The sequence below is a fragment of the Ictalurus punctatus genome, chromosome 2 (genome assembly GCF_001660625.3).
Source record: "Ictalurus punctatus breed USDA103 chromosome 2, Coco_2.0, whole genome shotgun sequence".
Lineage (NCBI taxonomy): Eukaryota > Metazoa > Chordata > Actinopteri > Siluriformes > Ictaluridae > Ictalurus > Ictalurus punctatus.
In genome coordinates this window covers 39,668,471-39,682,002 of record NC_030417.2, presented here as the reverse complement: position 1 = coordinate 39,682,002, position 13,532 = coordinate 39,668,471, and the positions used below count along the sequence as shown (strand labels likewise).

Genomic DNA, 13,532 nt, shown 5'->3' with positions numbered 1-13,532 from the left:
AGAGAGAGTGAGAGAGAGTTACAGAGAGAGAGAGGGACAGAGAGAGAGAGTTAGAGAGAGAGAGAGAGACAGAGAGAGAGAGGGACAGAGGGAGAGAGAGGGGGGACAGAGAGAGAGGGACAGAGGGAGAGAGAGAGAGGGGGACAGAGAGAGAGGGACAGAGGGAGAGAGGGACGAGAGAGAGGGACAGAGGGAGAGAGAGAGAGAGGGACAGAGGGAGAGAGACAGAGAGAGAGAGAGAGGGACAGAGAGAGAGGGACAGAGAGAGACAGGGAGAGAGAGAGAGGGACAGAGGGAGAGAGAGAGAGAGACAGAGAGAGAGAGAGGGACAGAGAGAGAGAGGGACAGAGAGAGAGAGTTACAGAGAGAGAGGGACAGAGAGAGAGAGTTAGAGAGAGAGAGAGAGACAGAGAGAGAGAGGGACAGAGGGAGAGAGAGAGAGAGGGACAGAGAGAGAGAGAGGGGGGGGACAGAGGGATAGAGATAGAGAGACAGAGATAGAGAGAGAGGGACAGAGAGAGAGAGGGACAGAGAGAGAGAGTTACAGAGAGAGAGAGGGACAGAGGGAGAGAGAGAGAGAGGGACAGAGGGAGAGAGAGAGAGAGACAGAGAGAGAGAGAGGGACAGAGAGAGAGAGTTACAGAGAGAGAGAGGGACAGAGAGAGAGAGTTAGAGAGAGAGAGAGAGAGACAGAGAGAGAGAGGGACAGAGGGAGAGAGAGAGAGAGGGACAGAGAGAGAGAGAGAGGGGGACAGAGGGAGAGAGAGAGAGAGACAGAGATAGAGAGAGAGGGACAGAGAGAGAGAGAGAGGGGGACAGAGGGAGAGAGTTACAGAGAGAGAGAGGGACAGAGAGAGAGAGAGAGAGGGAGAGAGAGAGGGACAGAGGGAGAGAGAGAGAGGGGGACAGAGAGAGAGGGACAGAGGGAGAGAGGGACAGAGAGAGAGGGACAGAGAGAGAGGGACAGAGGGAGAGAGAGAGGGGGACAGAGAGAGAGGGACAGAGGGAGAGAGAGTTAGAGAGAGAGACAGGGAGAGAGAGTTACAGAGGGAGAGAGGGACAGAGGGAGAGAGAGAGGGACAGAGAGAGAGGGAGAGAGAGAGACAGGGAGAGAGAGTTACAGAGAGGGAGAGGGACAGAGAGAGAGACAGAGAGAGAGAGGGACAGAGGGAGAGAGGGACAGAGAGAGAGGGACAGAGGGAGAGAGAGAGGGGGACAGAGAGAGAGGGACAGAGAGAGAGGGACAGAGGGAGAGAGAGTTAGAGAGAGAGAGAGGGACAGAGGGAGAGAGAGTTAGAGAGAGAGAGAGGGACAGAGGGAGAGAGAGTTAGAGAGGGAGAGAGGGACAGAGGGAGAGAGGGACAGAGGGAGAGAGAGAGGGGGACAGAGAGAGAGGGACAGAGAGAGAGGGACAGAGGGAGAGAGAGTTAGAGAGAGAGAGAGGGACAGAGGGAGAGAGAGTTAGAGAGAGAGAGAGGGACAGAGGGAGAGAGAGTTAGAGAGGGAGAGAGGGACAGAGGGAGAGAGGGACAGAGGGAGAGAGAGAGAGGGACAGAGGGAGAGAGAGGGACAGAGAGAGAGGGACAGAGGGAGAGAGAGTTAGAGAGAGAGAGAGTTAGAGAGAGAGAGTTAGAGAGAGAGAGTTAGAGGGAGAGAGAGTTAGAGAGAGTTAGAGAGAGAGAGAGGGACAGAGAGAGAGAGGGACAGAGAGAGAGAGGGACAGAGAGAGAGAGGGACAGAGAGAGTTAGAGAGAGAGAGTTAGAGGGAGAGAGAGTTAGAGAGAGAGAGAGGGACAGAGAGAGAGAGGGACAGAGAGAGAGAGGGACAGAGAGAGAGAGAGAGTTAGAGAGAGAGTTAGAGAGAGAGAGTTAGAGGGAGAGAGAGGGACAGAGAGAGAGAGGGACAGAGAGAGAGAGGGACAGAGAGAGAGAGGGAGAGAGAGACAGGAAGCTGTGAAGGGAGAAACCCCTGGGTATTATTGATAATCCTCATGATTCCGCAGTATAATCAGCGTTTATCAGGACACTCCGAGAAGAGTATTAGTCACATCATGATTTATTCCGGCGTTGTGTAATGCCCCGTGTGCGTGCGTGTGTGCGTGTGTGTGTGCGTGTGTGTGTGTGAGAGGAATATTGAACCGACTGCGAGGGGAAGGAAACATTTCTGTGAATAAGAGGAACAGGAACACTTCTCCAGCGTTCCCACTGGTGTGGAGCGAAGCCGAACGTGTTGTACGGTGTTAAGGAGAGAGAGAGACCAGAGGAATGCCTCCGACCAACAGCCTGTGTAAGTGTAGCGTTCAGCGGTCTGTAAGGTTTATGGTTTGGGCGTTATGTGGAGGTGTGAGGCGTGTGTGAGGCGTGTGAGAGGTGTGTGAGAGGTGTGAGAGGCTTGAGAGAGGTGTGTGAGAGGTGTGAGAGGTGTGTGAGAGGCGTGAGAGAGGTGTGAGAGGTGTGAGAGGCTTGAGAGAGGTGTGTGAGAGGTGTGAGAGGTGTGTGAGGTGTGTGAGGCATGAGAGAGGTGTGTGAGAGGTGTGAGAGGTGTGTGAGAGGCGTGAGAGAGGTGTGAGAGGTGTGAGAGGTGTGAGAGGTGTGTGAGAGGTGTGTGAGAGGTGTGAGAGGTGTGTGAGGCATGAGAGAGGTGTGTGAGAGGTGTGAGAGAGAGGGACGAGGAGAATAAATCCGAGTTCCTGAGAATAAAGACGTCAGATGAGGAATGAGGACAAACCGGCTGCTGCTGCTGCTGCTGCTGCTGCTGCTGCTGAGTAGCAGCGCGTGAAGAAGGTGAAGGGGTGAAGTGTGGAACTGGTTGTGAACATTACCGCAGCACGCTTGAAGACCGCTGTAGACTTGTTTACTGATGCCGGGCGATGTGATGATATTATAAGAAGCTATAGTGACGCTATTCTGATCAATCATCTCCTGATCATCTTTACTGAGATATCGTCTATATCGCGTCTCTGTAATATGTATCGTATTATATTATATCTCCCAGCCGTTTTCAACTTAGAAAGAGGTCGCTGGAGGTGTGTCTGTTTTGTGTTTATTTATCGTGTGTAAAACTCAAGCTGCAGAAAGCGTGTGTATATATACACGTGTACGTGATTACACGTGTACTCGGTATCTCCTCATCTGCTCTGTACATCACTGTGACACGTTTTCAGGCTTCACAGGTTTGCATTATTCCTGATCAGATTATTCCTGATCAGATTATTCCTGATCTTTTCCACGCTCTGCAGTGGAAAAGATAAAAGCATAAGAAATTCTGATCTTCTGTAGGAACTATTTAAAACATGATCTGTATCTCTCTCTCTCTCACACACACACACACACACACACACTCACTGAAATTTAAACACTGACCTAGGAACAGTGCAGAAACCTCAACACTGAACATTTCCAACATTCTGAACGTTTCCTTTCTTTAGTCTTCATTTCTGAGTTATTCTGAAACTTTTGATCAGTTTTACATAAATGAATCAAATATGAATGAATCAAATATAAATGAATCAAATATAAATGTCTGGTATTGTCAGAGTATTTGGATTTCACCTCCTCTTTGTCCAGCTGAATGCAGTGATGTCACTGAGCAAAAGAGCGATTTTCCCACAAGTTGTCATTATAGTCAGATTATTTTATCCCCCCCGTCTGTCCATCAGGGATGTCCGTGGAGGTGGCTGCTCCTCCTCCCTCTCCAAGTCCGTCCTTCATCGAGGTGAAAGAGGAGACGCGTTTGGTGTTGAAGAGTTTTCTCCGTAATGCTCTCTCCATCGCTCCCGCAGATCGGCCGGGGAGAATCGGGGGCGCATATCATGACCCCAACAAGTTCAGGTACACACACACACACACACACACACATATTGAGTTGGCCGCCTCAGTTCCCTTGTATTGCCATTTTTTCACAGTATTAAACTGCTCTCTCACTCTCTCTCACACACACACATGCACGCACACACACACACACACACACACACACACACACACACACACACACACACACACAGTGTGCTCATGAAAGAGAAGCAGAGGAAAGATGAAAGTGGATGGGATTCTCTGGATGAGAAGATCAGTGCTGCAGAGGAGAAGAAACACGGCATCAAAAACCTGATAAAGAAGCGTCTGATTCCACGCCCACCCCCTGCACGACACGCCCCCAAGGACGCCGGCACTGACCAATCACAGAACGGCTCTGTGTTGGAACCGCCTACTCCACTGAGACATGGATATGTGGAGGTGAACAGAGATTGATTGACTGACTCTTTGATTATTGAATCAGTCGTTCTTTGATTCAGTCTGTGATCCACTTGAGTAATTGCTTGAATTTCACACAGATGAGTTTATTTATCTGATGTCTCTCTCTGTTTTCCGACAGGATGAAAAATCCTCTGGGTCGGAAGAGGAGGGCGAGCGGAAAACGGGCGAAAAAAAGAAAAAGAAGAACAAACTGAAGCTGACGGACCTTTTTAAGAAAAAAAGCACAAAGAAAGATGACGTGCGTCCGCAGCGTCCGACATCACTTCCTGTGAAAGAGGAGGCGGCGGCGGCGGTAAAACCCTCGCCAATAAAATCCCCGCAGTCACCGAGTGAGTGAACGTTTAATGTTAAATAATCTGTATTACATCTCCGTGATGTTTTTGATTTCTCCACTTGTTACTATGAGAGTCAAGTTAAAACCTTAATGTTCTTATTTTGCATTGTTTACTGTATATAGACTGTATATATGTGTGTGTGTGTGTGTGTATGTGTGTGTGTGTGTATGTGTGTATATATAATACTCCTCTTTCCTTTAATGTTTTTACAGGTTACTTATTATGGATGAAAATACTTTTATTAAATGTTTAATGCAGTATATGAAGTGTTTGTGTCTCATATGCAAGTGTAAATATCTGTGCTCTCTCTCTCTCTCTCTCTCTCTCTCTTTCCCTCTCCCCAGATCACCCTCCTGAGTTCTACGATGGCGTGGCCAAAAAGTTGGACCAAATCGCTCAGCAGTCCGTGAGGAAGAAATCACCGATCAAACCCGAGCCCACTCAGCCCAAAGGTAATGAAGACATGTTCTCTAGGTTCTCTTCGTTCTCTATCAGTCGCAGTTAGACGAGTCCTGCTGCATTTTCACATCAGCTTTATTTCCTCATATTTTACATTCGTATCTCTGGTGTGATACTGTCTGATCCGGTCTGATCCGGTTTGACCCTGATTATTTGTACACAGAAGACAATAAAGAAGCCATCGTACAGCAGCTCGTCCAATTACTGACAGCGGAGGGAGACGCCATTAACGAGAAGGTGAGCAGGACAGAGTTACCATTTACCTGTTCACTCACTCACTCACTCATCATTCACTTTCACTCCTTCATACACACTTTGTGTACACACTTTTTTTCACTCCTTCATACCCACTCACTCACCGATTCACTCAATTACCTATTCACTCACTGACTGATTCTCTCAATCACCGAATCACTCACTGACTGATTCTCTCAATCACCGAATCACTCACTGACTGATTCTCTCAATCACCGATTCACTCACTGACTGATTCTCTCAATCACCGAATCACTCACTGACTGATTCTCTCAATCACCGAATCACTCACTGACTGATTCTCTCAATCACCGAATCACTCACTGACTGATTCTCTCAATCACCGATTCACTCACTGACTGATTCTCTCAATCACCTATTCACTCACTGACTGATTCTCTCAATCACCGATTCACTCACTGACTGATTCTCTCAATCACCGATTCACTCACTGACTGATTCTCTCAATCACCGATTCACTCACTGACTGATTCAGTCACTCACTGATTTACTCACTCACTCATCATTTACTTTTTCACTCCTTCATACCCACTCACTCATCGATTCTCTCACTCACCGATTCACTCACTAACTGATTCACTCAGTCACCGAATCACTCACTCATCACCGATTCACTCACTTACCGATTCACTCACTTACCTATTCACTCACTGACTGATTCTCTCACTCACTGATTCTCTCACTGACTGATTCAGTCACTCACTGATTTACTCACTCAATCATCATTTACTTTTTCACTCCTTCATACCCACTCACTCACCGATTCACTCACTCACCGATTCACTCACTGACTGATTCATTCAATCACCAGTTCACTCACTCACTGATTCACTCACTGACTGATTCTCTCAATCACCGATTCACTCACTCCCCGATTCACTCACTCACTGATTCTCTCACTGACTGATTCAGTCACTCACTGATTTACTCACTCAATCATCATTTACTTTTTCACTCCTTCATACCCACTCACTCACCGATTCCCTCACTCACCGATTCACTCACTGACTGATTCATTCAATCACCAATTCACTCACTCACTGATTCACTCACTGACTGATTCTCTCAATCACCGATTCACTCACTGACTGATTCTCTCAATCACCGATTCACTCACTGACTGATTCACTCACTCACTCCCCGATTCACTCACTGACTGATTCCCTCACTCACCGATTCACTAACTCATCATTTACTTTTTCACTCCTTCATGTCCACTCACTCACCGATTCACTCACTGACTGATTCACTCACTCACTCCCCGATTCACTCACTGACTGATTCACTCACTCACCGATTCACTCACTCACTGATTCACTCACTCACTGATTCACCCATTCACCGATTCACTAACTCATCATTTACTTTTTCACTCCTTCATGTCCACTCACTCACCGATTCACTCACTGACTGATTCACTCACTCACTCCCCGATTCACTCACTGACTGATTCACTCAGTCACCGAATCACTCACTCATCACCGATTCACTCACTTACCTATTCACTCACTGACTGATTCTCTCACTCACTGATTCTCTCACTGACTGATTCAGTCACTCACTGATTTACTCACTCAATCATCATTTACTTTTTCACTCCTTCATACCCACTCACTCACCGATTCCCTCACTCACCGATTCACTCACTGACTGATTCATTCAATCACCAATTCACTCACTCACTGATTCACTCACTGACTGATTCTCTCAATCACCGATTCACTCACTGACTGATTCTCTCAATCACCGATTCACTCACTGACTGATTCACTCACTCACTCCCCGATTCACTCACTGACTGATTCCCTCACTCACCGATTCACTAACTCATCATTTACTTTTTCACTCCTTCATGTCCACTCACTCACCGATTCACTCACTGACTGATTCACTCACTCACTCCCCGATTCACTCACTGACTGATTCACTCAGTCACCGAATCACTCACTCATCACCGATTCACTCACTTACCGATTCACTCACTTACCTATTCACTCACTGACTGATTCTCTCACTCACTGATTCTCTCACTGACTGATTCAGTCACTCACTGATTTACTCACTCAATCATCATTTACTTTTTCACTCCTTCATACCCACTCACTCACCGATTCCCTCACTCACCGATTCACTCACTGACTGATTCATTCAATCACCAATTCACTCACTCACTGATTCACTCACTGACTGATTCTCTCAATCACCGATTCACTCACTGACTGATTCTCTCAATCACCGATTCACTCACTGACTGATTCTCTCAATCACCGATTCACTCACTGACTGATTCTCTCAATCACCGATTCACTCACTGACTGATTCACTCACTCACTCCCCGATTCACTCACTGACTGATTCCCTCACTCACCGATTCACTAACTCATCATTTACTTTTTCACTCCTTCATGTCCACTCACTCACCGATTCACTCACTGACTGATTCACTCACTCACTCCCCGATTCACTCACTGACTGATTCACTCACTCACCGATTCACTCACTCACTGATTCACTCACTCACTGATTCACCCATTCACCGATTCACTAACTCATCATTTACTTTTTCACTCCTTCATGTCCACTCACTCACCGATTCACTCACTGACTGATTCACTCACTCACTCCCCGATTCACTCACTGACTGATTCACTCAGTCACCGAATCACTCACTCATCACCGATTCACTCACTTACCTATTCACTCACTGACTGATTCTCTCACTCACTGATTCACTCACTGACTGATTCAGTCACTCACTGATTTACTCACTCAATCATCATTTACTTTTACACTCCTTCATACCCACTCACTCACCGATTCCCTCACTCACCGATTCACTCACTGACTGATTCATTCAATCACCAGTTCACTCACTCACTGATTCACTCACTGACTGATTCTCTCAATCACCGATTCACTCACTCCCCGATTCACTCACTCACTGATTCTCTCACTGACTGATTCAGTCACTCACTGATTTACTCACTCAATCATCATTTACTTTTTCACTCCTTCATACCCACTCACTCACCGATTCCCTCACTCACCGATTCACTCACTGACTGATTCATTCAATCACCAATTCACTCACTCACTGATTCACTCACTGACTGATTCTCTCAATCACCGATTCACTCACTGACTGATTCTCTCAATCACCGATTCACTCACTGACTGATTCACTCACTCACTCCCCGATTCACTCACTGACTGATTCCCTCACTCACCGATTCACTAACTCATCATTTACTTTTTCACTCCTTCATGTCCACTCACTCACCGATTCACTCACTGACTGATTCACTCACTCACTCCCCGATTCACTCACTGACTGATTCACTCACTCACCGATTCACTCACTCACTGATTCACTCACTCACTGATTCACCCATTCACCGATTCACTAACTCATCATTTACTTTTTCACTCCTTCATGTCCACTCACTCACCGATTCACTCACTGACTGATTCACTCACTCACTCCCCGATTCACTCACTGACTGATTCACTCAGTCACCGAATCACTCACTCATCACCGATTCACTCACTTACCGATTCACTCACTTACCTATTCACTCACTGACTGATTCTCTCACTCACTGATTCACTCACTGACTGATTCAGTCACTCACTGATTTACTCACTCAATCATCATTTACTTTTACACTCCTTCATACCCACTCTCTCACCGATTCCCTCACTCACCGATTCACTCACTGACTGATTCATTCAATCACCAGTTCACTCACTCACTGATTCACTCACTGACTGATTCTCTCAATCACCGATTCACTCACTCCCCGATTCACTCACTCACTGATTCACTCACTGACTGATTCACTCACTCACTCCCCGATTCACTCACTGACTGATTCCCTCACTCACCGATTCACTAACTCATCATTTACTTTTTCACTCCTTCATGTCCACTCACTCACCGATTCACTCACTGACTGATTCACTCACTCACTCCCCGATTCACTCGCTCACCGATTCACTCGCTCACCAATCAAGGAACAAGAGCAGGAATGTTGCCTGTATATTTATGCCATGATTAAAGACGTTCGTGATTAATGAGTAGATCATTTAGATAATTAATTAGTATTAATTAATAAAAGATTTGATGATGATATTAGATAATAAATATTTTGATGAGTCATTAGTATAAGTGAGTAAAGGATGTGTTGGATGTTTATTTTACAGATTGAAGCTAATCCTCTGTTGCGTTCGTCGCTGAACCGATTGTCCTACACGTCCTTCGCCAGGCTACTCGACTCCTGTGCCAATGAAGCTGCAGACCGGCCCCTTCCTGTGGCCCAGAGTCCCACCCTTCGGCGTGTGGCCGTCACCATGGAAATGACTCGGCGGGTCGTCACGGCGACGGGTACGACGCACCGCGTGGAGGGATTCGCTGAGCGCTACATGGAGACCTTCGCTCCCTGGGTGAAGAGTCATGGAGGATGGGTAAGGAGTGGAGACTTTTCTCCATCTCTCTGTCTCTTTCTCTCTCTCCTACCTATCTCCTTCTGTCTCCTGTTTGTTTTACCTAACCGTTTAGCTTTATTTCTATCTTGCCTCTTCTTCTTTTACCCCTTTTACCTCCTTCTGCTGTTGGTGTTGTAATTGTTTTCCACACTTTAGATCTTTATTTATTTCTCTGAGTAATAATCAGTTCAGGGTGTAGCTGCTCCTCTTACCAGCAGGTGGTAGCGTGGAGTAAATCACTTGTGTTTATGCTCTGTGTGTGTGTGTGTGTGTGTGTGTGTGTGTGTTTACAGGAAAGCATTGTGCAGATGGAGGGGCCGGAGTTTGACTAAAGAGTGCAGTCAAGTTTGTTCTTTACCTCTGTGTATGTGTGTGTGTGGGTGTGGGTGTGTGTGTGTGTGTGTGTGTGTGTGTGTGTGCGTGTGTGTGTGGGTGTATGCACTGTGAAAACATCTATTTATGTTGGGGTTTTTTTAAACTTTGGGGATTTTTTAAAAATAAGCTGTAATTTTTTTTAATGTACTTTTTTATATGTATGCATATTACATGTCTACACACACATTCTGTCCGTTTCGTTTGATTTCTTTCTAGCAGAATGTTTAGTGCCTCATCATTTACGTTCATTATTTGATCATGAATTTATATAATATAGTTTTTATTGCTGTTAGTTATTTGACACGGTCAGTAGTTAGTAAATGGCTTTCACTAAACATAAAATATAAACTACAGATAAAGGACAAAAATACATTTCAAAATTGGTTATATAGTGTATATGTGATTACATGTCGAACAGGAAATATGTGATAAACACAGATATATAAAGAGAACGCTAATATACAGTGGATGTAAAAAGTCTACACACCCCTGTTTAAACTGGATCAGAACCTTTTCGACCGTCATCGTGAAGTTTCAACCGATTAATCCAAGTGAAAACTGTAAGAATCATTCCAGGGGAAATTAAATGGAAAACAAAAATCGTCCAGTTCCCAGCTTGCATCCACGTGCAATCAAAATCCCCCCCCCCCCCCCCCCCCGCGCCCCAATTGCAAATCAGGTTTATTATTAAACAGTACAGACTTTCAGCTGTAACGATGAACGAATCAAACAAACGCGATGGAAACAGTTCGAGACGACGAACTGAAAATGCAACTTATAATGACTTGCATTCCAGTCTCGAAATTATTCACCCCCCTGAATAGAATCCCTCCCGACAGCACAGATATGCAGCACAGGTGACACACCTGATGCTAAACTAATCAAGGGCTTCATCAGCTGCACCGGGTGCGCTTGAGCTGGAACACATGATGAAATACCTGAACTGGCTCGGGCAGAAAATAAATGAAATACCTGGACGGGGCAGAAACAGGAAGAGATCGACGGCTGCACGCAGATTCGTGACGAGGCAGGGTGTGAAAAACCCTCGAGTGACGGCAGAAGACCTGCAGCAGGACCTGGTGGAGAACAGGTACTGAGGTTTCAGTGAACAGTGATTTTGCAGTTGTAAAGGTTCACACCCTTTTATAATTGGGAACGAGGCAGTGTTCAGAATCCACCAATCACATTCAAACTCATGTTAAATACTAGTTAGTGTTCACCTGCCTTCAATTAAAGTGACCGATTAACTTCAAATAAAGTCCAGCTGTTCCTGTACGACTGTCCTGACATCTTGGTAACGTCCGACTGGAAAAGCCCTGGGCCTCAAAGACCTTACAGAGCAGGTACGGGGTCTGATTGATGGAAAATATCAATCAGGACAGGGTTACAGTAAATCTCCAAGGCATGGGATAGACCATGGAACACTGTAAAGATAATACTCAACAGGTGGAGAGAATGTGGCACGACAGTGACGCTGCTAATAATCTATCAATCTAAAATGGTGGAGAAGATCAGGAGAAGCTGGTCCGGGAAGCTGCTGAGAGGTAATTTCTGGTAAGTACTTACACGTGAGGATAATCCCCCGAATTCTTCATATGTCTGGGCATGTATTCTGTTCTGTTTCAGGTGTATATTAGATTAGTTTTTAATTCAGGTTATTACCATGTGTGTAAATATAGCTAATTGTTCATGATCTCGTGGAGAGAAAACTCCTTGAAGGCTATTTCTTCAAGGTCCGTCGTCCCACGTTCCATGAGGCAAGCAAAGCGTTCTTCTTCCTCACCTCGCCGAGTCATGTCTGAGTATCCGCTGACGCCGGGGTTGATGATGTGTGGTTTCTTCCAACCAGAGACTTTATCAGGGGTCATGTTCAAATAAACCCCGAGATCTTTCCTCTTCTTCTTGTCAGTTGTATGGGAGAAAAGGAGGCAAGTCTTCCCGCCATGTTGAAAGCTCACCACGCTACCCTGGCAGCCATACGGGAGCTCTACCAGCTTCTGGCTAAAGGTCTCAAAATCCACCCCACGATTCTTACTCACAGCCTCGACTCTATGGTTCTGACATGACTTATTTCCTCTGGCGTTACAGTATAAGGAACTTTTGCCATCGTCTTTAGTGATCTCCGCCATCTGACACTCGGTGGACTGGACGCTCACTCTCCGTCCATAGTGCCACGTGGCCCCGCCATCGTCACTGTAGAACGCAAAGGCGTAAGGTTTTACAACTAAACAGTGAATATAATAAACATAAGCAGGAATGATGAGTCTGCCATCGTTCATTTGAATGCCGTGCCCAGGGCTGACACTGAACGTGGCCCAATTCTTCATCTCATTTCCAATCACACTTTCTGTCAAGTCCGTCACGTCGCTCCAAGTCTGCCCGCTGTCCCTGCTAGTAACGTGACACAACCGGGCCTGATTCTTACGCTTGGAAATCTGATCTCGCTCACTGACTTTACCGAACACACAGTTAAAGAACAGGAAGACCGTCTTGGACTGTCTCTCATAGACTGGACACGGGTTCATGGTACGATATTTATCCAGTCTAGCTGTCGTAAGCTCCTGAACAGATGACCACTGAAAAGAAGAAGAAAAGAGTAGCGCATCTATAAGTAAAACGTAGATTTGAGCATTTTTTGATGAAGGCAAGTCGTGTCTGCGTGAGCGTCATCACCTGAACGGACCCGTTCTGCTGCGTTCCCCTCCTCATGACCAGGAGCGTGGCGTCGGCGTCATTTAATGATGTTCGCTTCTCGGCAAAAGCAAGAAGAGTTTGGTCATGGTTAATGTAGATTAGAGCTGGGATTCTGTAGATTGTGTTTGTGAATAAAGGTGTTTCTGACGAGTTTGTTTCGGGTGTGTGGGAAGAGCTTTTCGATACGCACGATCCCATTTCTCCCAAAATGTTCTTTATCTGGAAACACAGACAAGAATCAGAATCAGACGTAGTGACTTTCCTGCTGCTGATGCTGCTCTGTTTTAATATTCACAAAAACACTTTCTGGTAAAATGATAAATATACTAATTATAGTTCGTCCTTTAATCCCAGCGGTCCTATAATCCCAGCGTCCTTTAATCCCAGCGTCCTATAATCCCAGCGTCCTATAATCCCAGCGGTCCTATAATCCCAGCGTCCTATAATCCCAGCGGTCCTTTAATCCCAGCGGTCCTTTAATCCCAGCGTCCTATAATCCCAGCGTCCTTTAATCCCAGCGGTCCTTTAATCCCAGCGGTCCTTTAATCCCAGCGTCCTATAATCCCAGCGGTCCTTTAATCCCAGCGTCCTATAATCCCAGCGTCCTATAATCCCAGCGGTCCTATAATCCCAGCGGTCCTTTAATCCCAGCGT

General features: G+C 46.1%; 2 protein-coding genes across 5 annotated transcripts in view; one reads left to right on the top strand and one right to left on the bottom strand.

The window, feature by feature from the left end:
- bcl2l12 (BCL2 like 12) overlaps positions 1 to 10,370 on the top strand; it is a 14,679-nt gene extending 4,309 nt beyond the window's left edge. For 2 of the 4 annotated variants that reach the window (XM_017495431.3, XM_017495441.3), the window contains exons 2-8: positions 3,660 to 3,831; positions 4,005 to 4,233; positions 4,373 to 4,583; positions 4,934 to 5,041; positions 5,212 to 5,285; positions 9,528 to 9,788; positions 10,103 to 10,370. In XM_017495431.3, coding sequence (XP_017350920.1) covers positions 3,662 to 3,831; positions 4,005 to 4,233; positions 4,373 to 4,583; positions 4,934 to 5,041; positions 5,212 to 5,285; positions 9,528 to 9,788; positions 10,103 to 10,141 — 1,092 coding nt within the window. In that variant the 5' untranslated portion in view covers positions 3,660 to 3,661 and the 3' untranslated portion in view covers positions 10,142 to 10,370. Of the gene's footprint in view, positions 1 to 1,873; positions 2,288 to 3,659; positions 3,832 to 4,004; positions 4,234 to 4,372; positions 4,584 to 4,933; positions 5,042 to 5,211; positions 5,286 to 9,527; positions 9,789 to 10,102 lie in introns of those variants that run through there. The other 2 variants (XM_017495422.3, XM_017495413.3) reach the window with 2 other exon arrangements.
- Positions 10,371 to 10,843: 473 nt separating this feature from the next.
- Positions 10,844 to 13,265, bottom strand: LOC108280464 (sialidase-3). The gene is made up of 2 exons (XM_017495455.3): positions 12,858 to 13,265; positions 10,844 to 12,760 (listed from the first exon to the last, which is right to left on the bottom strand). Exons 1-2 carry the CDS (start codon positions 13,074 to 13,076, stop codon positions 11,864 to 11,866), a joined length of 1,116 nt encoding a protein of 371 aa, XP_017350944.1. The 5' UTR covers positions 13,077 to 13,265; the 3' UTR covers positions 10,844 to 11,863.
- Positions 13,266 to 13,532: the final 267 nt, after the last annotated feature.

Excerpts from the sequence above, each read along its gene's own strand:
- LOC108280464 (XM_017495455.3), bottom strand. The coding sequence starts at position 13,076 with ATGGGATCGTGCGTATCGAAAAGCTCTTCCCACACACCCGAAACAAAC. Across the intron at positions 12,761-12,857 it reads AGCAGAACGGGTCCGTTCAG|TGGTCATCTGTTCAGGAGCT; the intron begins GTGATGACGCTC and ends TCTTCTTTTCAG.